The sequence below is a fragment of the Carcharhinus amblyrhynchos genome, chromosome 23 (genome assembly GCF_965287045.1).
Source record: "Carcharhinus amblyrhynchos chromosome 23, sCarAmb.v2.hapA, whole genome shotgun sequence".
Classification (NCBI taxonomy): Eukaryota; Metazoa; Chordata; class Chondrichthyes; order Carcharhiniformes; family Carcharhinidae; genus Carcharhinus; species Carcharhinus amblyrhynchos.
In genome coordinates, this window is record NC_137346.1 from 19,184,374 (window position 1) to 19,210,592 (window position 26,219).

The window sequence follows — 26,219 nt, forward strand, 5'->3', positions numbered from 1 at the left end:
AACTTCCAATTTTGAAATTCATTCTGTTCCCTGCCTTTAGACCTGAATGGAAAAACTATAAAACCATCCTAGAGTAAGCACACTGGTGTTATAGTGCTGTCTAGCTGGGTGTGGGAGAACAATCTGACTTGATGGGCTGTCTGATATTCTTACCCTAATGGCCTAGTCAAAATTGTGAACGTGCAATTAAGGGCCATGCAGATGTACGATTGGGCAGCTGTTCAAAGGCATTTATTTTTACATTCAAAGATTAAAGACGTCTTCTGGAGTCTTGAAGATGGGCATCAGGACTGTCTTATCAAGAGTCCTGGATCAATTAGAGTCTAATCATCTTCTTGTATAAAAACACTGGTTTCGTAACCAGTGTGCTCTGCAGCTCAATGTAGGAGTTAAAAGACAGCTTTAATCACATCTGTCTTGATTGAGTAACCATGGAAGTGCTTCCAGTTGCATGCTATTCAAAATTACAGCATACCATGATGCATATTTAAGGAAATGCTTTAAAATAGTTAAGCATGTTGTATGAAAAAAGTTAATAAACAAGCTGGTTGTTGACAAATTATGAATTTGATCAAGATATTTGTTAGTACTATGTAAAGATTATGTAGTTCCTAACTGTAATGACATAAATATGTATTTCTGCAGATTGAGCCAAAGAACATAGAGGGAGGCCAGACACCCCAGACAGCCATGTTGCACATCTCTGCTCATCCACATAGGTCTGCAGATTTTTTTCAAGTACACATCTAGTTTGATTTTCAAAATTACTTTTGAATCTGCTTCCACCATCCTTTCAGATAGCTGTTATGAGCTGGAATGCATTGTGTAAAAATTCTCCAAATTTGCTCTGTGTGGTTCTTTTATCAATTATTTTAAATCTATGACTTTTGAACACCGACCCTCCTGCTGGTGAAAACAATGTATCTTTATTTACTCTATCAAAACCCTAATAAAGTTGAACATCTCTATTAACCTTCTCTGAACTAAGGAGATCAATCCTAGATTTTCTCCATGTGACTGAAGTCTTTCATCCCTGGTATCAATCCAGTAAATTTCCTCTGTACTCTTTCCATATTGCCTGTACATCCTTCCTAAATTTGATGCACAAGAATAGGCACAATATTCCAGGTGCATTTGAAATAGTAAAATGTTTAAACATTCAGCATAAATTATTTGCTTTTATATCTGTTGCCACTATGTATAAAAACCACTCTGGTGGAGAAGGTGGTGTAGTGGTAATGTAATAGTAATACTGAGGCTGAACCTAATTCTCTTGTGACAGGGGTTCGAACTCCACCCTGGCAGCTTGTGGAATTTCAATTCAGTTAATATATCTGGAATTGAAAGCAAGTCTTAGTAAAGGTAACAATGACAACTATTATTGATTGTTGTAAAAATAAACTGGTTTAATAATGTCCTTTAAGGAAGGAAACACCTTACCTGGTCTGGCCTACATATGACTCCAGGTGCCTGGTAATGTGATTGATTCTTAACTGCTTTGTGCAATGGCCTAAAGCAAGTCACTCAGATCAAGGCAATGAGGGATGGGTAACAAATGCAGCCTTGCCAATGATGCCCATGTCCCTTAAAAATAAAGAAAAATTATCCTGTAGGCTCTTTAACAACTTTATCAACTTCTACGAACAGTCTTGAGACGAAACACCCAAGGCCTTGTTCATCATGGCCGGGAACTTCAATCAGGCCAAGCTCAAGAGCGTACTACCAAGTTACCACCAACATGTCTCCTGCTCCATAAGAGACCCAAACATCCTAGACCACTCTTACACAAATGTCAAACATGCCTACCGTTTTATCGCCCGCCCACACTTTGGGAATCAGACCACTAGGCTGTGTTCCTGTTCCCGGCTTGCAAGCAAAAACTGAAGCAGGAGAATTCATCAAAGAAAGTCTTGCAATAATGGTCTGAGGAATCGAATGATCTCCTACAGGGCTGCTTGGAGTCAGTGGACTGGTCAATATTTAAAAACTCTGCGACCAGCTTCAATGAGTACGCCACTACAGTAATTGACTTAATTAGTAAGTGTGTAGAAGATTGTGTGCCAAAGAAGCAAATCCGTGTGTTCCCCAACCAAAAACAATGGTTGAACAGGGGTATCCATTGCTTACTGAAGTCCAGGTCTGAGGCGTTCAAGTCAGGTGACACTGACCTATACAAGAAAGCCAGATACGATCTAAGGAGATCCATAAAAGATGCCAAAAGACAGCACTGGATCAAGCTAGTGTCTCAGGCTAGCCACACCAGCTCCCGCCGACTATAGCAAGATCTGCAAGACATAATAGGCTACAAGATGAAGGCATGTAAAATCACCAGCATCAATGCACCCCTACATGATGAACTCAATGCATCCTACGCCCACTTTGAGCAAGAGGTCAGCGAGAGCATGCCTCCGTCCGGAAGCCCTGGATGAACTTGCATCTGTGGTCACCATTGCAGATGTTAGAGCAGCTTTCTTGAAAATCAACCCACGGAAAACAACTGGCCCGGATGTGGTACCTGGACATGCATTCAGATCCTGAGCTGATCAGCTGGGGGGGTATTCACAGACATCTTCAACCTCTCTTTACAACATTCTGAGGTCCCTATCTGCTTCAGGAAGATGACCATCATCCCAGAATGTAAGAAAAAGCAGTGTGCCTTAACGATTATCGGCCAGTGGCTCTGACATCTGTCATTTTAAAGTACTTCGAAAGGTTAGACATAAGAACATAAGAAATAGGAGTTGGAGTAAGCCATCCAGCCCTTCGAGCCTGCCCTGCCATTCAATAAGATCATGGGTGATCTGAAGTGGATCAGTTCCACTTTCCCGCCTTCTCCCCATAACCTTTAATTCCCTTGTCTATCAGAAATCTATCTACCCATGACTTAAATATATTCAACGAGGTAGCCTCCACCACTTCAATGGGCAGAGAATTCCAGAAATTCACCACCCTTTGATTGAAGAAGTTCCTCCTCAACTCTGTTCTAAACAGACAGGGCACAAACCAATTCCAGTCTCCTGGACTATCTGGATCCACTACAGTTTGCCTACTGCCGCAACAGGTCGACAGCAGATGCCATCTCCCTAGCCCTGCACTCAACCCTAAAACACCTAGATAACAAGGACACCTATGTCAGACTCCTATTTATTGACTACAGCTCAACACTATTATTCCCATGAAACACAACTCCAACTCCACGGCCTGGGCCACAACATCTCCTTCTGCGACTGGACCCTGGACTTCCTAACTCACAGACCATAGTCAATAAGGACAGGCAACAACACCTCCTTCATGATCATCCTCAACACTGGTGCCTCACTAGGCTGTGTTCTCAGCTCCCTACTATACTCCTTATACACATGTGACTGTGTGGCCAAATTCCCCTCCAATTCAATTTTCAAGTTTGCTGACGATACCACCGTAGTGGGTCGGATCTCAAACAATGACGAGATAGAGTGCAGGAATGAGATAGAGAATTTGGTGAACTGGTACGGCAACAATGATCTCTCCCTCAGTGTCAACAAAACGAAGGAGATGTCATCAACTTCAGGAAGTATAAAGGAGAACATGTCCCAGTCTACATCAATGGGGATGGAAGTAGAAAGGGTCGAGATCTTTATGTTTTTAGGTGTCCAGATCACTAACAATCTGTCCTGGTCCCCCCCACGCCGGCACTATAGTTAAGAAAGCCCACAAACTTTCTCAGAAGACTAAGGAAATCTGGCACGTCAGCTACAACTCTCACCAACTTTTACAAATGCACCATAGAAAGCATTCTTTCTGGTTGCATCACAGCTTGGTATGGCTCTTGCTCTGCCCAAGACCGCAAGGAACCCCAAAAGGTTGTGAATGTAGTCCAGTCCATCATACAAACCAGCCTCCCATCCATTGATTCTGTCTATACTTCCTGCTGCCTCGACAAAGCAGCCAACATAATTAAGGACCCCACGCAACCCAGACATTCTCTCCACCATCTTTTTCCTTTAGGAAAAAGATACAAAAGTCAGGTCATGTACCAACCGACTCAAGAATAGCTCCTTCCCTGCTGCTGTCAGACTTTTGAAAGGAGCTACCTTGCAGTAAGGTGATCTTTCTCTACATCTTAGGTATGACTGTAACACTACATTCTGCACTCTCATTTCCTTCTCTATGGTCGGTATGCTTTGTCTATATAGCACGCAAGAAACAATACTTTTCAGTGTACGTTAATACATGTGACAATAAGAAATCAAATCAAATCAAAATCTATTGCTACCTTCAAAGGTTAAAAGAGGTCAAAGATTTGTGTATGTGAGTCCCCAGGACTGTTTGTGCAACCCCTATAAAATTGTAACATTCCTCAGTCTTTCCCCCAAAACATGTCACTTCATACATTAAATAACTGAAATTTTAATAAGAATGAGTACAGTGAACGATATTAAATTTCAAGCTGAAAGCATCATCCACCAGGGGGTGTTATGTTTTTCTAATTTTATAGCAACAGGTATTTCTGTGCAACCAGCATTTTAATGTAACATATTCTTCTTTGCACAATACATCACCTGTTCTGGAAAATTCTAACCAGCAAGTCTTGAATGTTGCCAATTGAGTGAAGTGCAATTTCCTAACTCTGAAATTGATTTTACTGACCAGCATATTCAACAGCTCATGCTTGTATACCTCCACCTTTTGTCAGAGCTAATATGAATAGCTAATCATAACTTGCAAAAACAAACATTGTATCTTGTTTTGAACTCTCTTCAACTGCCAGGAGAAAAGTGGAAGAGCAGTCAAAATGGGGCACTCTTCATTTTCTATTATGTTACACTTCTGCAATTTTTAAACACTGCTGGTTTTGGCATCAAATGAGGCTCCCATTGAACTTTGGCAAGAACCTCATTAACAAATGAATTAAATTCCATCAGAGTTCAGTGAAATAAATGGGTCTCTGATGGAATTTTAATTTGATCTTGAGTGGGCGCCAACTGAAGACATCTCTGACTCCCACTCCCATATGGTATTACTCATTGCTTCTGATGGCTAGTCGCCAGGAGTTAAAATCAGCCACCAGTCACCAGCCTAAACTTTTTAGTAACCTAGCTAAGCAAATAGTCTTTGTTTACTTCAGCAACTGGAGGTCAAAATATACACACAATTTACCAGCATAAATTCAGTACTCTAAATTGATCCCAGCACAAGTTAAACAAGCCATTTATATAGTGTCACTTACCAAATAAAATATCCCATGGCACTTAATATGAATCATATCAAACAAAATTTGATTCTAAACCACAGAATATTTGGATCAGATGACCAAAAACTTCCCCAAGAGATAGGCTTAAAGGAGGAAAGAGAAATAGAAGGGCAGGGAGGTTTAGGAAGGGAATTCCAAACCTTAGAACCACAGCAGCTGAAGGCATGGCAGCCAATGATGGAAGAATTAAAACTAAGGATGTGCATGATGCTAGAATTGGACAAGCATAGATATCTTGGAGAGTTGTGGGGTTAGAGAAAATTACAGAGAGGTGAGGTCAAAGAAGGATCCAAAACATGAATGGCTGTTTTAAAATTGGAATCACGAGCTTTCATACTGCTGCTCTGTCATTAGGTGAGTCTACTCAGTATTGGGAAATAGTACAAGGGTTTCCGTTCTCCGTCAACCCTGTTTGTAATAATATCTTAACTTGCACCAAATCCTGTTCAATCACTCACTGACCTACATTGGCTTCCAGTTAAGCAATGCCTCAATTTTAAAACATGATTGGGAGATGCTGGCATTGCACTGGGTGGGTACTGTAAGAAGTCTCACAACACAACAAGTTTATTTGGAATCACGAACTTTCGGATACACACATGGATTCAAGAAAGATACAATTCTACAGAGTGGTTGAGTTTTACATATTATAAAGAATAGTTCACAGTTCCTGTTTGACTTATTTTAGGAAAAGCAGTTATTGTGGGCCCGTTGGAGAAGATGGTTCCTTCCTTTGCTGGTGGTCTTTTAAAGACATTGTTGCCGGATTCTCTTGAAAGCTTTTTCAGCAGTTCACAAAATTGATTACTTCAGGGTTTCATGAGATCAAGTATCTGTTCTGTTGGACATGGAAATAGGAACTGCCTGGAGACATTTAAAATGTACCAGTCTACAGGTATTTTAAAAAAAGTAGTAGTGCTATTAGCGTGGTGTGCAGGTAGTGTTCTGCAATTGGTTTTCATTGAAGTCTACCTGGCTTCTCTCTGCTTCTTGGGATAATAGATTTGTTATCTGCAGCCTGTTTCAGTCGAGTCTCAGTGCATTCCATTGTTCACATAATGGGTTTGAACCAGAGAGATTGGTATGAGGAAATGGTAGATAACCCATCAACATACCAACCACTATTAGCTCACAGGAAAACTTTATCTGGTATGTTATCTTCATGATTCTTTCGTGTCTGGTAGTTATTGTTTATTAGATTGTTTCCATTCAACTGGTAGATAGTTACTTAAACCCTTTTGAGAACTTCCCAGAAGCATTTTCATACATGAGTCAATGATTTGTGTAGAAATAACAAAAGTCACCTGATCCTTGGCAGTCATCTTAGCCACTTTGTTAATGTTCATTTTTAAATGACAGGTCCAGAAAATTATATACTGAATGCTGTCCATGTTTAATAATGTAGGACATGTCTTTATTAGGTCATAGAGTCACAGAGGTTTACAGCATGGAAACAGGTCCTTCGGCCCAACTTATCCATGCTGCCTTTTTTTTAATGACTAAGCTTGTCCCATTTGCCTGCGCTTGGTCCATATCCCTTGATAGCCATCTTACTCATATAACTGTCTAAACGCTTTTTAAAAGACAAAATTGTACCCACCTCTACTACTAGCTCTGGCAGCTTGTTCCAGACACTCACCACTTTCTGTGTGAAAAGATTGACCCTCTGGATCCTTTTGTATCTCTCGCTCTCACCTTAAACCTATGACCTCTAGTTTTAGACTCCCCTACCTTTGGGAAAAGATATTGACTATCTAGCTGATCTATGACCTTCAAACCATCAAATCTTGGTAGCATGCTTGTAAATCTTTTTTGCACTCTTTCTAGCTTAATAATATCCTTTCTATAATTGGGTGACCAGAACTGTACACAGTATTCCAAGTGTGGTCTTACCAATGTCTTGTACAACTTCAACACGATGTCCCAAAGGTCACTGTATTCAATGTTCTGACCAATGAAATCTAGTATGCTGAATGCCTTCTTCACCACTCTGTCTACCTGTGACTCCACTTTCAAGGAGCTGTGAACATGTACCCTTAGACCTCTTTGTTCTAAAACTCTCCCCAAGCCCTACCATTAACCAGTAAGTCCTGCCCTGGTTCAATCTACCAAAATGCATCACCTCACATTTATCTAAACTAAAATCCATCTGCCATTCATTAGCTCATTGGCCCAATTGATCAAGATCCCATTGCAATCTAAGATAACCTTCTTCATTGTTCACTGTCTTGGTGTCATCTGCAAACTTACCAGCCATGCCTCCTAAATTCTCATCCAAATCAGAAATATAAATGACAGTGGACCCAACACCGACCCCTGAGACACACCGTTGGTTACAGGCCTCCAGTTTGAAAAACAATCTTCTACAACTACTCTCTGCCTTGACATCAAGCCAATTTTGTATCCATGTGGCTACCTCACCCTGGATCCCATGAGATTAAATCTTATGAAACAACTTACCATGCGGTCAGTACCTTGTCAAAGGTCTTGCTAAAGTCTCTGTATACCACATCAACTGCACTGCCTACATCTGCCCTCTTGGTTACCCCTTCAAAAAACTCAATCAAATTTGTGAGACATGATTTTCCACTCACAAAGGCATGCTGACTGTCCCTAATGTCCTTGCCTCTCTAAATGCCTATAGGTACTGTCTCTCAGAATACCTTCTAACAACTTACCTGCTACAGATGTGAGGCTGACTGGCTACAGTTCCCAGACTTTTCCCTGCAGCCCTTCTTAAACAAAGGCACAACATTTGCCACCCTCCTACCTTCAGTTTCCTTAAAACTTCCAGCACCTCCTTCTCTGTTATATGTTCAATACATCACTATTTATTTCCCCAAATTCCCTAACATCCAAGCCTTTGTCAACAGTATGACAGATATAAACAGCAACTGTTTTGGATGAACTTAAGGGGGGGGAAGGTATGATATTACTAGTGCAGGTTATATGGAACTAATTAACTCTAGCATTAACCAAGGCCTGGATGAGGATTTCAGCAGCAGATGAGCTGAGCCAGGTAATGCTGCAGAGGAAAAATAGATGGTTTTAGTGATAGCATGGATCTATACTTGGAAACACATCTCTGGGTCATTTGTTTTATTCAGTGAAAGATATGGGTTTTGCTAGCTAGGCTGGCATGCATTGTCCATCCTTAATTATCCTTTAGAAGGGCAACATCTAGATAAAGATCAGTCTCATTCAGCCTCAGATAAAGGGATGGAATCAGTGGCTAGGCATCAGAGTTTGTGGTGGAGGTCAAGGATAATGACTTCAGTCTTTCCAATAATTAGTTGGAGGAAATTTCTGTTGGTCACGTATTGGTTATTGGACAAGCTGTCTGAGAATGTACAGACAGTGGAGAGATTGAAAGAGGTGGTGGTGAAGTCAAGCTGTTGTTGTCTGCCTCCATATGAGGAAAAAAGTCCAGAAGTTAAGGCATAACAAAGTAATGAAACATAAAAATTTTGAATCTGCAATTTTGGGGAGTTAGTAAAAGTTGCTGAGAACATGACCATTGGATGAAAAGGACATGGTAAAGGACAGGGTATGGATGTGAGAGTTCTGAATGAATTGGGTTAGAAACATAAAAGGTTGCAGCACAGAGAGGAGCCACTCAGTTCATCATGGCTATTCTGGTTCTTTCCTAGAACAATACAAAATTAATTCCACAGCATTTCAATTCTTTAAACTCCTGTATCCATTTTTGTTTCAAATATTTATCTAACATTCCACTCAAAGTTGCAATGGTTTTTGCATCAACTCTTGTGTGTGTGAACAAATTTCTCCTGACTCCACGGTGATAATTTTAAACTGATGACTCTCTTATTACTGAATTCTCAACCAGAGGAAATTATTATTCCCTGTTCATCTTGTCAGAACCTTTTGTTGTATATGGTAGTGGCATCATTTTGTTACTATACTATTAAGTAGAACTACCCTAATAATTCAAAGAGTTCAAATCCTATTTTCAGGATTCAAATTCAAAATTTTGAGGAAAATTGCTGGTTTTACTAGAAGTGACTACAAACCTGGCAAATTGTGGGAAAAATCCAATTGGTTATTTTGTGAAGGAAATCTGCCACCATTATCTTGTCTGACTTAAACGGATTCTAGACTCACAGCAATCTTTAAGTGATTTAGCAAACCATTCAGTTTCAGGGACAGACAATACAAACTGGCCTTGTTATTGACACCCACATCCCATTTAAAAAAATGTATTAATTTTCCTCTTAGCCTTTTCTGCTCCAGAGGGGACACTCATAGTAGTCTGGATTTTATGTTGCTCTGTTGGCAGTTTTAAATTTGGGTGGGCGCATAAAATCCAGTGGATGGCCTAATTGCCAACCACCCAGCCTTCTTATCAGCAGGCCAATAGAAGTCCTTAAATAGGCAATTAATTCACACTTGAGAGCCTCATCACACTGCTGCTGTGATTTAGTAGAGGGAGTTCAGGAGAGGTGCACACTAAGCTCCTAGCCCAACAGGTTCCCTATATGGGCTGGTGCTAGACAGAGGTGCCCTCATTAATGGGTACATAACCCCACTCCTCAGGTTTCTCTCCCTCCTGGCATTTCCTCCCAGCCCATCCAATCCAGGATCTGCCAGTTTGGTATCCAATGAGACCCCAACTCACCATTTCTAGCCTCATTAAAGAATCAGCAGTAGGTACCGATCTGGTTGCACTGCTGGTACTGGAAAGCTGCTTTCCTCCAAATGGCCAGCAAATCTCTGAGGTGGCACTTTCTGTTTCTGAGTGGTGGAAGTCCTGCCCCAACTCTCCTAATTGGCAAACAGGTGATAATAGTAGCAGAGCTGCTGTTGTCCTGCTGGGTGGGATCCGCCCCTTCCAACCTTTGAGGGGATTGGGGGTTAGGACTGTGATACCCTGAAAAATCTAGCCCAGTATCTCAAGTCTCTTCTCATAGCTATAGTAAGAAGTCTCATGACACCAGGTTAAAGTCCAACAGGTTTATTTGGAATCACAAGCTTGTGGAGCGCTGCTCCTGAGTCAAATCTTTTTTCACCTGATGAAGGAGGAGGACTCCAAAAGCTCGTGATTTCACATAAACCTGTTGGACTTTAACTTGCTGTTGTGAGACTTCTTACTGTGCCCATCCCAGTCCAATGCTGGCATCTCCACCTCATAACTATACGGCAAGCTTATAACTCATTTAAAACTCGTAAATCGTGCCCACAGCATCTCATTTCTGCAATCATTTTAGTGGCTCAATACTGTATACTCTCAATGGCTGCCACACCTTTTCTGTATTAAGGTACCCAAACAACACATAATACGTTAAGTGTGGCATAACTATTGTTCCGCTTCTATTTACAAAATGATGTCAGAACAGTGTCTTGCAAATAGATAACAGAGAAAGAATATGCAGCAGGACAGAGTGACTGTGTTGAATGTCACAGAAGTATTGAGGAAGAGAAAGTGGTTTAAACTTGTTTATATTGGCAGCAAATCCATGCAGGGTGCAGTATCCTTTCAGAGCAAGGATAAGCGCTAAAAATGCAGATGTGCTAGTATCAAACACATCCTGACGTCAAATTTTTAAATAAATTGCATTATCGTGGTTACCACTGCTGCTTCACAGTGTCAAGGACCCAGGTTCGATTCTCAGCTTGGGTCACTGCCAGTGAGGAGTTTGCACATTCTCCCCATGTCGGCATGGGTTTCCTCCAGGTGCTCCAGTTTCCTCCCACAGTCTGAAAAAATGTGCTAGTCAGGTGCATCGGCCATGCCAAATTCTCCCTCAGTGTATCCAAACAGGCGCTGGAGTGTGGCGACTAGGGGATTTTCACAATAACTTCATTGCAGTGTTAATGTAAGCTTACTTGTGACACTAAAAAATAAACTTAAACTTCATTGCCTTTTGTTTTAAGATTCTTATCATTAACAGGAATGAATGCATTTGCCATCTGGTGAATCACATTCATAATAAGTCAGAAAGGATAAGAATTTGAACCAATAATGAAAAATGGTAATGTCTGGTTTTAGAAAAATTAAGAATTGTTGTAAACTATTTAAGGTAAATAGCATAAAATCTTCATATGAAAATATTAAATATGTACCAAATTAATATTTGAACCATTCTATTCAAAATATTGCTCAGCACACACCAATTTGTAATTTTGTAAGTATGCAACTTGCATAATTATTATAGTGTGACTCATAATGGTCGTACTACTGTAAAATAAAAATCGAAGTCATTCAACGTAATGTGTTGTGCTAAGGAGTGGTTAGGTCCGTGTTCATGCCCATGAATCCACACACTATGAGTTCATAATCTGTGTTTTTACATTGACAGAATGGTGTTGAATGTTTCCCTGCAGTGAAGAGGAAAAATGTCAGAGGACATGTCACCCTGTCCTGTTGGTGACTGGCTCAAGAATAAACTTGGAACAGCTAGTATCTCAGCTGGAATTAGAGGGAAAAATAGAACAATCTTTATTTTTCTCTGCTATTTTCAGACAAAGACATTAACAATGCATACTATTATATATTAATAGTTCTTACATTGTCCAATGAAGTATTTTGAATATCAAATTTGGCCTAGATGCTGCTTTGTAAATCAAAATTCAAATCTCCAATTCTATGCATTATTCTTTTGACTTCATTCACTTTCAACATGCATTTTTTTTCCTGTTTTGGTTGGTTATGTGACATTACATTGCTATGAGGCTAGGTGAAATGCTTTTCTATTTGGGCATTTAGAAGTGCTGAGGGTAGCTTAGATTATCTTGCTTTCCTTCTGCTATTTGTTGCCTTCTGTACTTACAACCCTTCCTGGTAGGGTTTCCAACATTTCATGATTGCCTCAAAGTTTCTCAGAATTAAACATGACACCCCTGGATGCTGCCGTGAACAACCCAGAAGAAAAGTAGTCGGAGAATTTTTGGTATTTTTTGTTTCATTTTCTTTGAAACATTTATTTGTTATAAACCCATTGGAGGTGGTTAAAGGCAGGTGAGGTGGGAAACATCTAACAATGTGTCCAACCTTACTTTCTAACAGTAACAGGAATTTGCCCAGTGGGGAACAGAGCTGGTGAAATGGAAATAATGTGAAATTCTTTACCATCGCAAAATCAATTCCACAATTTGTTGTTATCGTATTGCATTAGCACCAAATGCAACATAACCTAACCATCATTTGGAAAAGGCGGATGTGCTGAAAACATTAAATTTATCTTGTGTGAAAATTAAAAAATATTAAATATAGAGAGAATTGACCCAGATTCAGAAATAGTTTCATAGCTTATCTCTGAAACTCTTGACAGATACAGTATTACTCAAGAGTGGATTTCCCCAGTTTGATTGGAAGAATGCCAACAATTTTAAGCTGGCCTGTGCCGATTCTGAAAAGCATTTTTTCTGCTTTGAGCTCAACTTAAGGGCACATCCCCTATAGAAGAGTTGATTTTTAATTTGTGGAGTGACAGGCTTTAAATCAGGGCGAATCTACGCATTTCTGTCTCAAGAGCCATTTGACGTCTTTTTATTTGAAGGCAGCAAAATCTTTGACAACTATTGATGCTAAATACATCTGTTGCCAGATCTGCTGGCATTGCCAGGTAATTTATCCACCTATTAACTAACTACCCACCTCTGCCGATCACCTCTTCTCAATACCTCTTTTGCTGCCGAGCATTGTTTTCATGAAATAAGAACCTCACTTTGTTACTATCTGGTTAAAGGGATAGTCAGCATCGCTGACCAGATGGTGACCGTCCCTTTAACCAGATGGTAACCAAAGTGACAGTCACCATCTGGTTAAAGTGATAGTCACTAACTGGTGAAAGGGATATTCATTGTATCCTTGTGGTAGACGCTGTCGCATAATCTGAAGGTATCTTTGTGATTTCACCAGTGCAGTTCACCGCGGATCAATCTGCGTTTCCTCACTCTGGGGCTGCCTCCGACGGGAGATGGATCAAGAATTGATGGAGGGGAGGGGAACAAGGCGCGGGGGCAATGCTGGGACGGGCGAGAGAAGGGGAATGAATGACTGTGATGAGCTGGCATGGACTAGGAAGGGCCGTACGGCCTCATCCCTACCTACCTACCTCCCTCCCCGAGCCACACCGCCGGCCGTGTTGTGTAGGCGTTGGACCGTTGAGGGAAACGCAAGGTAGAACGTCTCGAGCCGGGAATGAGGAAGTTCCTGGGAGGGGGCAGAAGCCAGAAGGAGGAGCGCGTGGGCCGAGGGGGTGGAGGGGAGCCCAGCAGAATGGGGCACCGTCCTAGCAAGCGCAGCCGGGGGGGGGGAGGGGCGGAGGAGGGAGAGGGTGGTGCGCGTGGCCCGAGCCGGCAGCTGCGCAGTGGACGGGACGGGACGCTCCCTGCTGCCTCCTCCAGCGGCCGAGCGCACGCGCACGCAGACGCAGCGCCATTTTAACCGCCTCAGAGTCGCGCGGCGGTGGCCGGCAGAGGCTCGCACTGTCAACGGGCTGCCCGGCAGTGAGACCCGCGAATAATGCACGCTGCTGCTGCTCTCGGTGAGTCCGACTCATTGCTTTCACCCAGCTCCCTCATCCACCCTTATCTAATTCCTTAGTGCTTATTCTCCACCGTCTCCTTTCTCTAGGTTTAATTCCGTAGCATTTGCCATCATTAACACGTTCCTTAATGCTATATTTATATATCTAATATATATACGTGTGTGTGAATGGGGATCGCCTCCACCAGCCCCCCAGTGTTGAGCCCTTTTTGTGGATGGAGGGGAGGTTTGACTTTTCAGGAAGCGAATGCTAAACGTTTCCTGGAGAATCCAACATTTTTTTTAAAAAAGAGGGGGTACCAACACTGATCAAGGCAAGGGAAATTAAAGCCTCTGTTTCGACTGAGTTGACAGGCGCAAAAATCCCCCATCCTTTTTTTTGTGTGTGCTGATCTTTCCCTATTGTTTGTGGAATGCATCTATTGTGTTACTGATTGGGATTGTAGGCCAAGCTCAGTATTTCCTCTACATACAGCTCTCACATCTGGCGAATGGGAATTTCGCAAGGTAGAAAGGTGCAAATCGGTCTTTATCTTTAAAAGCACTACAAGGGGACGACTATCGCAAACACATGCGACCCATCTATGTCCAGATGACATGTTGACAATTCCGCCCCCCCCGCCACCGCCCCCCCACCTTTTTAATGTCAAAGCGACAAATTGAGCCGTTGCAAAAAAAAAGTTCGTGGTAAATTTGGCATATTGGTGATTTATTTGCTTTCGAGGCTGTGCTAATGTCCATAACCAAAATCACAAAGAACACAACTTGGCTCCAAGGAGTGCAATTAAATTGCCTTGTACTGAGAATACGCTTTGCACATTTGGGCAACACTGACAACTGTGGATCTCTCCTTCAGTTATTTAAATCGTGTTTAATTATGTTTCTCAGTACATTCTACGGTACATAGATGTCAGTTATGTCACTTTGCTCATTTTCCTTACTAGAAAGCAAGATTTTGTTTTGTCAAACATTGAGGAATAATTATTTTGAGTTCCTTTATATTACATATATAGTTTACAGTATTTATTCAAGTAGATTTTACTATTCAATGCTCAAAGTGCTGAGATTGGTTGCAACATAAATCATATCAACAAATAATTAGATATTTAGTTGGGTAGTTAATTTGCTACTATTGTCCCACACTTCAGAACTTTTGTTTGCTTTTTGCAACTGTTATAATCATTAGAAGTATAATAGTTTTGGGATTCCACTTGTTTATTTATACAGTTATTGCAATGCTGATAAAAATCTCTAGTTTTCACCTCTGCAAAATTTCTCCAATACACATTTACGTGTGACATTCTTCTTGGTGATAATGTGAGAACATATTTTTCTTCATTACAATGATCTGTTGGCAAAGGAAAATAAACATATTAATTTATTGTAAAAATGTGCATATATGTTTTTATATGGAAGACTTTTATCTGTATATAAAGTTGAGTACTGATTTGAGGTATAGCAATATTTTACTGTTGTTGTCAGTTAAATTTGTTTAGATATGTAACTTACTTTTGTTGCTGATTTGCACCAGAACATTAGCAACATAAACACTGTTCACTAAATAACTTTATACTGAGATAGAGATGTATTTGTGTTCATGTCTGTAACATAAAGGCTAAGTTTTTTTTAGCTTTAATTCTCCCTTTTGAAATATCGTTATATTGCAGTGTTGTGGAATGAGAAAACGTTTAAACTTTTTTAGTCCTTTTTTGAAAATGTGTTGTATCAACATTGATGTTTCAGTATATTTCATTATAAACAGTGTAATATACCTGTGACTCACTTAAACATGTTCCATGTATTCATTGTGGAGAAAGGGAGTTCACAGATAAGTTGCGTAAGTAGCTGAATCCAGTTTGAATTGACAGAAATAAGTAATCAAGTCTACTGATATGATGTCTGGGAGCATCCAAGTGAGAAATTTTTTTTTAGATGTGCAGCCTCACAAAGTAATTTAGAGAATTTTGCAAAGATCACAAAAGCTTTCACATTTAAAATGGTATAGCATATCGTTTTTTTTACAAAAAGTCTTTCAAGTAACTAAATAGGCCTTAAAATGTTACACTTAGTTGCAGAGCTTGTTTACTGGAAAAGTGGGTAACTTGCTGCTTTTCAGAAACAGTTTAAATAATTTAAAAATGTTTGTTATTCAATCATTGTAATTTGGCAAAACAGGCAAATGACATCCTTCCAGAACACAGACACACACACTTTGGTTACATTTTAAATAAAAATACACACTTGACGCTGATCTTAAGGATAATACCTTTTTTAAAAAAAATGCTGGGATTCTCAATAAGAAAAGCTAACCTCAGAAATGAAGTCAAGACCAATCTATGGACATACATTTTCACTTTTATATTTGCACAGATTTTGAGAGTCAACTGAGGGAGCAAACAAAATGTTTGTTTTTTTTTCACAACACTTTTTAAAAATAAACATACTTCCTTGGATAATTCTATTGCCGTTTCAACAGTTTGGGTTTGTGTACGTATACAAATATATTCCTCATTACATAGAAACGTAGAAGATAGGAGCAGAAGGCGGCCATTTGGTCCTTCGAGCCTGCTCCGCTATTCATTATGATCATGGCTGATCATCCAATTAATAACCTAATCCTGCTTTTTTCCCCAATAAAAGCAAGTTAATTTTTAACAGGTTTATATTCTGGAATTTCAGATTTTCTTTGCTTCGTTACAGTTCTCATTATAGTAAAAGTTTCTTCAATAAGTGAAATAAACCAGTAACTGAATGAGATGGAAATAGACTGGTGGTAAACACAAAGAAAGATGCTTGTTGTCTTTAAGAGCTTTGGCATTTAGACTAAATAATAAATGTCATTTTAGGTCAGTCGGTATATCTTTATCTCTGTTGGAAATTGATGGGAGGGGTTGATATCCCACTCCAGGATTTAAGTGTAATGTAAACTGGCACTTCAGCTTAGTAGGGACAGAGTGCTGCATTGCATAGGTTACCGTCCTTTGGGTGAAACTATTTAAATTCAGGCTCTCAAGTGGCGATGAACTGTCCCATGGCAATACATTGAAGACTAACAACACAAACACAAGACTACAAACATTCATCACCCAGCTCCTGATCAAAATGGATGAACTGTTAAGGTAGTTCCTGTCATTTGAAGGATCTTATTGTATAAAACTTAGCTACTGAGTTTAAAAAAAAATTAGAACAAGGTAGTCAGTTCTTTGATAACATTGGCATTTGTTGAGTTATATGGGGAACAGCTCAGTGATATATATTGATTTCTGTTGTGTTGAATTAACTTTTTTAAAAAGAGATTCAAACTTCCCATTACTCAGGGAGGATGTTTTCCCTGGTTGGGGAATTTAGAACATGGCTCAGTGTCTCAGGATACAGGGTATATTTAGGACTGAGATGAGGAAAAATGTCTTCACTCAAAGGATAGTGAACTTGTGAAATTCTTGACTACAGATGGCTGTGGAGGCCAAGTTACTGAATGCATTCAAGAAGAGAGTTTTTTAGATTTTAATTGCAAAAAGGGCTATGAAGAGAAAGAAGGAATGTGGCATTGCAATAGAGGATCCGCCATTATCATATTGAATGGCAGAGTAGGCTTGAAGGACCAAATAGCAAGATTTCATGTTTTAAAACTTTTACTGTAACAAATGATTAAAATCACTGTTGACCAAGTATTATTTTCTTTTTGGATGGTAACTTGTACTTCTGTGCTACAGAGAGAAACATTTCTCTTTTGACCTCTTATCATGCTTCACACACTAACAGTCATTATATCACCCTGGACCTACTCTCTTCCACCTCCTTCTGTTGGGAAATAGACAAAAGTCTGAGGTTACATACCAACTGGGTCAGGAACAGCTTCTTCCCTGCTGCCATCAAATCTTTGAATGGACCTACCTTGCATTAAGTTGATCTTTCTCTATACCTTAGCTATAACTGTAACGCTCTCTCTCTTCTGCAAACTCTCCTTTCCTTCTCTATGAATGGTATGCTCTCTTTGTATATTGTGCAAGAAACAATACTTTTCACTGTATACCAATATATGTGACAATAATAAATCAAATCAAACAGACAACATTTGTTCTGAGCTTCCAGTGGGTTCCCAGGTTCCAACTTTGTAGAAACATAGAAACGAGAATCAGCAGTAGGCCATTCAATCTTCACGCTGAGCTATTCTCCCTCAAACACCTGCTTTCGAGGCTCAAAAGTCCAAGTCTCTATCTCGTCTTTTCTCATAATTGACTTTCCACCACCCAAAACAATATTGGAATCAGTCCAAAAAAAGGTACAATGTAGGATTTGGTCTGACTGGGGAAATATAGGTTGGTTATGTAGGGTGTCATAAGTGAGAAAATAAGAATGTTCTGTGCTTGTCTTTTGGGTGTGCTGTGCATTGCAGTTGGTCGACACTTGCGAATCATGCTGTCATGGAGGCTGCAGGTGTGTGACTCACCCTAAGTGCTGTTAACAAGTGGGAACTACATTTCAAGACTAATGGTGTACTCAGTCAGTCATGCCAAGAAGATGGCACCTGGTGTAGCAGCTCCACAATTTACGGAGGGAGAGTTGGTACAGCTGCTGGATGCCATTGAGAGGAAGGGCCATCTTCCCCAGAGATGGTCAGAGATTCAGGGGTCAGGCTGACAGTGTGACCCGGTCAGCAGTGGCAACGGCTGTCAGGGCCCACGCACTGACATGGAGGACCGGGGGGGGTCAGTGCAGAAAGAAAATGAACGCTTGGACAGAAAGGGTGAGTATCCATCATCTCCTGTCATCAGTCCCATCTGTTGTGCCTGGAATGTCCACTGCCTGACATCTCCCGTCACACCTCCCTGCCTGCCGAACATACACCATCTGATTGGCCCCATCCCCCACCCCTTCCAACCACCAGGCTTTCAATCTCCCCTTTGTCCTGCAGGAGAAGATGGCCCATGATGGGAGGGAATGGGGGAAGACCAGAGGTGGGTCTTCAAGCTGCGTCTCCTGACTCCATTTGAGGAGTGTGTCTTGAACCTATTAGAGGAGATTGAGGATAGAGCCATGATTGACAGCCAGGATGGCATATGCCACAGAAGTGAGGAGGCTCAAAACTTACTTTCATATGACCTATCTCAAGTAAGTTGCAATTTGCCTAGATAGATGTCCCTTTCTTGCACTGAACCATGTGCCCTCTTTTGGAGGTGACCCTATTGAGGTTAGACTATCAGGAGTCGGTGCCCCTGCTCTGACGACCCCCCCACCCCATGTCAATACCCTGGAGGCAAGGTTCGAGGAAACCTCAGTAGAAAGAAGAAGCTCTGAGGAAAGCACTACTAATTGACACAGGCGTCATTCACCAGCATAGATGCAGTCACCTCAGTGGGACAAGTTGGTGCTGAAACTTCTGGGGGACTTTCTGATGAGCACCACACAGCTGTAGATGTACATCAGGTGGAGGCAGGAGCATCCGAGAGCTTGGGTGAGTGGTGGTCTCCTGGAGCACAAACAGCTGGCTGCATCTAGGTGCTGAGATTAGTTCCCCCAAAGCTGCTGGAGATGCCAAGGCAAACTGGGGATTGCAGGAGGAGCTGTCACCATCACTCCAGTGACTGCAAGGTTGTTTGGAATCCCACAGCCTTCAGTCAGAGGCAGTGGTGCTGGCAGCCAGGTAAAGACCTGGAGGTTCAGTAGGCTGATACCAGAGATGAGGGGGTTGGCCTATGAAGAGAGACTAAATAGACTGGGTCTGTACTCGTTGGAGTTTAGAAGGCTGAGGGGGGATCTTATAGAGACATATAAGATAATGAAGGGGATGGATAGGGTAGAGGTAGAGATTCTTCCTGCTTAGAAAGGATAGCAGGACTAGAGGACACAGCCTCAAGATGGGGGGGGGGGGGGGGCAGTTTAGATCGGAATTGAGGAGGAACTTCTTCACTCAAAGGGTGGTGAATCTCTGGAATTCTCTGCCCGTTGAAGTGGTGGAGGCTAACTCGCTAAATATACTTGAGTCATGGTTAGATAGGTTTCTGATAGACTGGAGAATTAAGGGTTTTGGGGAGAAAGTGGGAAGGTGGAACTGATCCACCAGATCAGCCATGATCTTATTGAATGGCGGGGCAGGCTCGAAGGGCTAGATGGCCTACTCCTGCTCCTATTTCTTATGTTCTTATAAGACTGGAAGCGTAGCGACTGCAGTGGGGGCAGGAAGTGGCAGCCCTGAATGGCAGGGTCCATGGCGTGGCCAAGTCTCAGAGAACCATGGCTGAGAGCCTCTGGAGTATGCTGGACACACAGTAGCCCATGGCTATGGGCTTTGAGAGCCTGACCCAACTTTAGAGAGAACTTGTTCAGAGGCTCCAGAGCTTGACAGAGTCTGAGGGCTACTGCTGAAGAGCTTCAGAGCTTGGACCAGACTCCGAGGTCTGTTGGTGGGGGGACCTAGAGCATAGCAGAGTCTGAGGACTATTGCTGAGAGGATCCGTAGCTTGGTCCAGGCTCAGGCTGTTTGTGAGGGCTTGCATACCATGGTGAGTAGGCCTCCTGGACTGGCAGAGCCAAGTGACACATATTCTTCTGGAGCTCACTCCAGCTGCCCCGTTGTACCATGGAGCGTCTCGGGGCCAATGAGCACCCTGAGGTAGGGGGAAGTGTTGGAGACCATGCAATAGATTCTGTCTGTCCCATTCCTTCCAAGTTGCCCTTTCTGAACATCGGCAACAGATTGAAGGGGGTGGCACAGCTATAAACTTGACACTTGAAAGTTGACCAAGGTCCTCCATGTGTCAGCCCCCCCTCTCCCCCCAGGGGATGCCCACCAAGGGCATCACAAGTTGGGAAGGGTGGGTGTGATTAATCTGTGATCATCCTCCCACAGGGATAACCATACCCCAACCCTATGCAGTGATGCTAAGTGTCGTATGTGCAAGAGATGTCCTTTGGCCAACCAAGTCAGCGATCCTGAGTTCTCAGCACCTGTGTTAAATCCCCAACTGCCTCTGTTAGGGTTGTGAGGTCACTGGCCTCCATCGCTGATACGTGACTCCGTGGGCTGAGCTCCTCTGCTCCAGTCCCTGCTGGCCTCCCAAGCAGTCTTGGTCCCAGCAGTGGGCAGCATGTAGGCCAACAGTGACAGACAGTCTCGGATGGCAACCCTGTGCTCACCAGACCTTAGGACCATTCTGAACCTTGGGGCATTGGGCTACACAGTGGTGTACCGACCCTCATTCGGACATGGGCTCGGGTGCCAGTGTGCAGTCAGATGACAGGCAGGAATCAGACTTCTGTGGCACCAAGGCAGCAACACAACGTACTGCATAGTGAGTCATCATGAACTTCCAGCCTGGACCAGCAACTCGCAGCATGGCCAACCCAGGACCATCACTCTGCTGTGATGTCAGTGTGACCCATGGCAGTAGGTGGTGATGGGGTCGAAGAGAGTGGTGGTTGGGTTTGGAGCTATGGTATGTCAGGCTTCCTAGTCTGGGAACCTTGCGACGATGAGTGCTTCCCTTGCTGTCTTGCCCTGTTGGACCCTTGCAACCGCCTTCTCAAGGATGTCTCCCTGCTGCTACACTAGGCTTTGGAGTGTACATCAAATCATCACAATGCAGGAGACCCTTAGGGGGCTGTACTGCAGATCACTGTCAGGGTGGTCCAGGCATTGGAATTGCATTTTCAGGAGCCCAGTGCATCACTTGATGATGGAATGGGTGGCTGTGTGGGCCTCATTGTAGCGGGCCTCCACGTCAAACTGGGGCCTTTGCACTGGTGTCATCAGCCATGACCATAGCGGGTAGCTGTTGTCCCCCATGAGCTATCCCAGTGGCCTGAGGTGTCCTTGAAGACTCTGGGGATGTCTGAGTTCTGCAGGATGAAACTATTGTGCACATATTCATGATATTCAGAAGGTGATCATGCACAATCTGAACATTAAATGAGTGGAACCCCCTTTCGATTAGTAAGGGGCATCCCTTGATTTAACAGTGCCTGAAGATGTGTGTCTCGTTGATAATGGGGCATTGTGACGATGTTGGCAAAGCTGGCAACCTGAGCATCCTGTTGGGCCCACTGGATGTAATTGCTTGCCTGGGCGCACAGTGCATCTGTGACCTATTGATGCACTTGTGTGTAAAGGTCGAGGGCCATCATGGCTTTCATGTTGAAGAGAGCTGGTGTCAACTTGCTCCCTACCCTCCTGCTGCGGCCTCTGGCCTGGGTTGGCCTTGCCATGGGTGGCTGTCTCTCTTTCCTGCCTCAGAAGCCATGTGTATAAGTGCCAACCCTGCTGGCTCAAAGATGAAACTCATCTTTGCACTGGGGTGGGGGAGGTGGTGGTGGGGGCAAGGAGATTGAGAAAGAAACACTTTGTAAGGTTGTTCATCCTGGACCCCTCACCCACTTCCAGCACTCTGAGTCTGGATGCCTGCCACCCAACACCATCCCTGGTCCATGTTGTCACCTCAATTGGGTACTGACCATGTCCTGATAATTGACACAAAGTAAATGATGGCTGTGAGAGGTCCCCATTGGGAACCTTTGAGGCATCGCATCCATGCACCCACCTGGTCATCTGGTGCACAGGTTTCCAGGAATGGATTGTGGTTCAGGCCAACAGTGGAAAAGCATCCTTGAGTTTCTTGTGACTGGTTGCCATTGTAGGGAGCACTATGAACTCTATGAAGTAGGAGGAACCGTGTTAACACTTGCAGAGCTTCTGTGATTGGGGCGACAGCTGCTGGACTTGATGCTTGTAACTTTTATTGGGGCCTAGGATGAAATATAAACCACAGACTCCGTCCAGTGGACGGATGGTACTGTAACCAGAGTGACATTAATAGGGTTGGGACTCGTCCTAATATGCAGCCCCCGGGAATTGTCCAGTGGACGTAAGGCACATGACACAAGCCCATGTATCAGCAACCCCCAACCTGAGGACCCCTGGACTGATAACAGTCTCTCTCTCTCTCTCTCTTTTTTGCGTGCACACGCACACGCACACCATCCTGCACCGTGGCAGCAGCTAAGAACTCTCCCCACCCCAGAGGTTGGTGCTCATTGATACTTGCCTTCTAGCTCTCCCTCGCTATTGCTGTGCCTGAGCCACACTTTAATAGAGCAGTAGTGATTCAAGCTGGTGTGACATCACGCAGGAAAAGTGGGAAGTATCCAGTGGGTTCCCATCTGGCGCAAATTGGATTTTTTTGCATTGCACGCTATTTTCCCAGCTCACTGTGCTGATTGACAGGCACACATTCACCCATAAAGTTTGATTATTGCCTCATTTGACTTGTTTTTCACTAATGTCCTGTAGACCTTTGCTTTGCATTGTTTGGGTACAGTTGGTTTATTGACTGGTTATTAATATTCTCAAATGTCTCTTGGGTTCGTTCTTTACTATTTTTAACTTCATCCGTGATGCTTTCTTGTTAACTTCATTTTCTTCCTTACTCATTACACTTGTTTGCAGTAAACTTCAAAAGCTATTGTTTTCATTCACATGTGCTGTCCAACACTGTCTGTAATTTCAGCGTTTCCTCCATTGATTCTACTACCATTTTTGTTTTAGTATTGTGCAACTTGACACCTTTTATATTGAGTTTTTGAATCCAGGTCATTTGTAAATTAGGAAGTGCAGTGGTCCCAGCATTGAGTTCTGAGGCACCTACTATGCTGTCCTCTTTCACTTCCTACCTCCTCTCAATTTACACATTTAGATTTTACCTTTCAATCACTTTTTATCCATTTTAAATCCCTACAGCTAATTAGATATTAGTCTGTGTTGTGTGGAATTATATCAAATGCATTTTGAAACTCGAAGTACATAATATCAAGACTTGCCACAGTTGCCTTGGGTTGTCACTTCCTAGGAAGTTGGTCTGATAGGATTTTTCCTGTTAAGATCTGCATATGGTTTTGCAAGTGGCACTACATGTTGGTACCTCACCTATGACTATTCCCATTTATGAACACAAATGGTAAGTTTAATTGTGGGAAATTATCAAACCTAAATCCTAGTCACTGCTCACATGGCATCCACATATACATCTTTTTTCATCAGGGTTTACTGAAGGTGATAACCGAGGGAAACTTACCTATAGCTTTCTTCCACTTTCCCATAGCTAAAGAACACCTACCAGTTGTGGCTGTTCCACCTGCCTGAGATCAATTAACTCTGCACAGAGCAGGCATTGAGTTTCGAATCTTTCTGACCTGCATGACTGATTTCTGTATTGACTAGCAAGCCTAGCAACTTAGCTATTTGAGAAGTTAAAAGATTATTATGCATTTTGGATGCAATGTTCATTTTTATTATCTATTATTATGCTCTTTATAATTGTAGTGACATGGGTGGTATTAATTTGAATAATTTTAGTAAATATAATATTGAAGTTGAGCACTGAATAGTTTAGAGTTATATAAATTTCTGTTGTAACTATCATTTTGATTTCATTTCAGACATACAACATTATATTTGGTCGTACCTGTTTAAGAAGAAAAGTGATTTGTCCCTGATTGCAGCTGGACCAATCTTTATTAATTACTTTTTCACTCGTTAATAATTTGCACACAAAACATTGAAAATGTTTAACTTAATCAAAAAAGACAAAGATAAAAAAGAAAAGAAAGAAAAGAAGGAAAAGCGGGAAAAAATGTCTGTAGCAGAATTGAAAAGTCTCGAGGAGGTTGGGCTTCGTCGAGGACTCTTTAATTTGAATCGATCATCAAAGCGGGAATCAAAGACTAAACTGGAAATTTCTGCACCAATCCCAATTAAAGTAGCTAGTAGTTCAGATCTCAATCTTACCGATATTGATTCGGACTCTGTTAGTAACAGAGGAAGCATGATTTTTGATTCCGAGCAGTTGAGTACTGCCAGTTCCAGTGATGACCTCAAAATAGATGAAAGTAGTTTGAAGGGATCCGTACTTCAGAGAGCAGCTTTGTTTGGCTCTCTTGCTAAACAGAATTCAGTCCAACTAGTAAAGAGGTTCTCTTTTTCACAAAAGAGTCGAGACGAGACATCAGAAATGTCATCTCCATCAGAAAATTCTGCAACTCCTTCACCACAAGTAGAAGTGAGAAATGAAGGCTTATTAGTTAAGTATCTGGAGGAAATTCCGAAAAATATGTCTGATACAGTGTTAATGGCAAGTCCTAATACTCGAATTCCGGAAATTGTGGATAAAAGTTTTGCTGCTGACCTACGGCTTCCTCCTGTTGTACCACCTTTACCTACAGAACCCAGAGAGCTTGTTTTGCAGAGAAGAAACACAGGAGACTTTGGATTCTCTTTGCGGAGAACTACCATGTTGGACAGAGGACCTGATGGGCAAGTTTACCGCAGAATGGTTCACTTTGCAGAACCTGGTGCTGGTACCAAAGATCTGGCATTGGGTCTGATGCCAGGTGACAGACTAGTGGAAATTAACAGTAAGAATGTTGAAAATAAATCACGGGATGAAATAGTTGAGATGATCCGTCAATCTGGAGACACCGTGAGATTGAAAGTGCAGCCAATCCTTGAGTTGAATGAGCTCAGCCGATCTTGGTTGAGAAACCATAAAGGAATTCGCAGGGATACTTTTGGTGTAAGTACTTAAAATTAAATTAACTCTCATTGATTTGATCAGGTGTTCAATTTTGGGACTTGTCATTGGCTCCAAACTATTGGAGGGAATTCTAGTTTTCTGATCATATCAAGTCAAGGGTCCTGCTTATTGATAATTTTGGGATCTTTACTTAGCAAGAATTTAACATCCACAATTGAGAAACCTATTTACTTAATATTGAACTGCAATTTGTTAAGGTTCCTCGTTGCATCTTCTGATTATATATCTCATTTTGTATGGATCTTAGTGATTCTGTTGCAAATAGTTTCTCTAATTAGAACTGCAGATGTTCAAACATGATGTCGTACCTGAAATTGTTATACCTTGTTGAGCAAGGCCAGCAAACATTTTTTGTTCTGGTTGTTAATAATAATTAATGAGGAGAACATTAACATAAATATATGTGTTTATATTTAAGCTAATACAAAGGTGCTTCAGTGTTTATGGGGATGTATTCTTTTTGAAACAGCTGCTATTGGTATTAGTGTGATTTAAAAATACGAGTTAAATGAAAATGTAGTCACATTGTTTTGGAAAGTTAGTTGGAAGTATCATATTTAAATTTGATGCAATTGTTGTTACCTTTAAAATTTCATGCCACATTATGGCATGTTTAATGGTTAATTTGTTTTGGTATGGTACAGCAAGATGTGAAACTGGGTGTCTGGCATTCATTGGCACATGTTGTACTGGCACTGTGCAACATGTGCCAGTGAATAAGCAGCCCTTTTTACATTATTAAAAACAAAATGCTGGACAAACTCTGCAGACCTGGCAGAATCTGTGGAGAGAGAAACAATTAAGGTTTTAAATCCCAGTAATCCTTCAGAGCTGAAGAGCGGTAGACATGTGATAGATTTTATACCATTGAGGAGGTTTTGGAGCAGATGGA

General features: G+C 41.9%; 1 protein-coding gene and 1 long non-coding RNA gene across 11 annotated transcripts in view; one reads left to right on the forward strand and one right to left on the reverse strand.

The window, feature by feature from the left end:
• Nucleotides 1-659: 659 nt before the first annotated feature.
• LOC145357217 (uncharacterized) lies at nt 660-2,589 on the reverse strand. Its single transcript, XR_013889279.1, has 3 exons — nt 2,516-2,589; nt 1,441-1,584; nt 660-1,334 (listed from the first exon to the last, which is right to left on the reverse strand). It is a non-coding gene; the product is annotated as an uncharacterized LOC145357217 (long non-coding RNA).
• An 11,052-nt stretch (nt 2,590-13,641) lies between these two features.
• The window catches only part of myo18ab (myosin XVIIIA b), a 233,272-nt gene continuing 220,694 nt past the window's right edge, over nt 13,642-26,219 (forward strand). For all 10 annotated transcript variants that reach the window (XM_080210785.1, XM_080210786.1, XM_080210787.1 and 7 more), the window contains exons 1-2: nt 13,642-13,740; nt 24,174-25,306. In XM_080210785.1, coding sequence (XP_080066911.1) covers nt 24,299-25,306 — 1,008 coding nt within the window. In that variant the 5' untranslated portion in view covers nt 13,642-13,740; nt 24,174-24,298. The remainder of the gene's footprint in view (nt 13,741-24,173; nt 25,307-26,219) is intronic.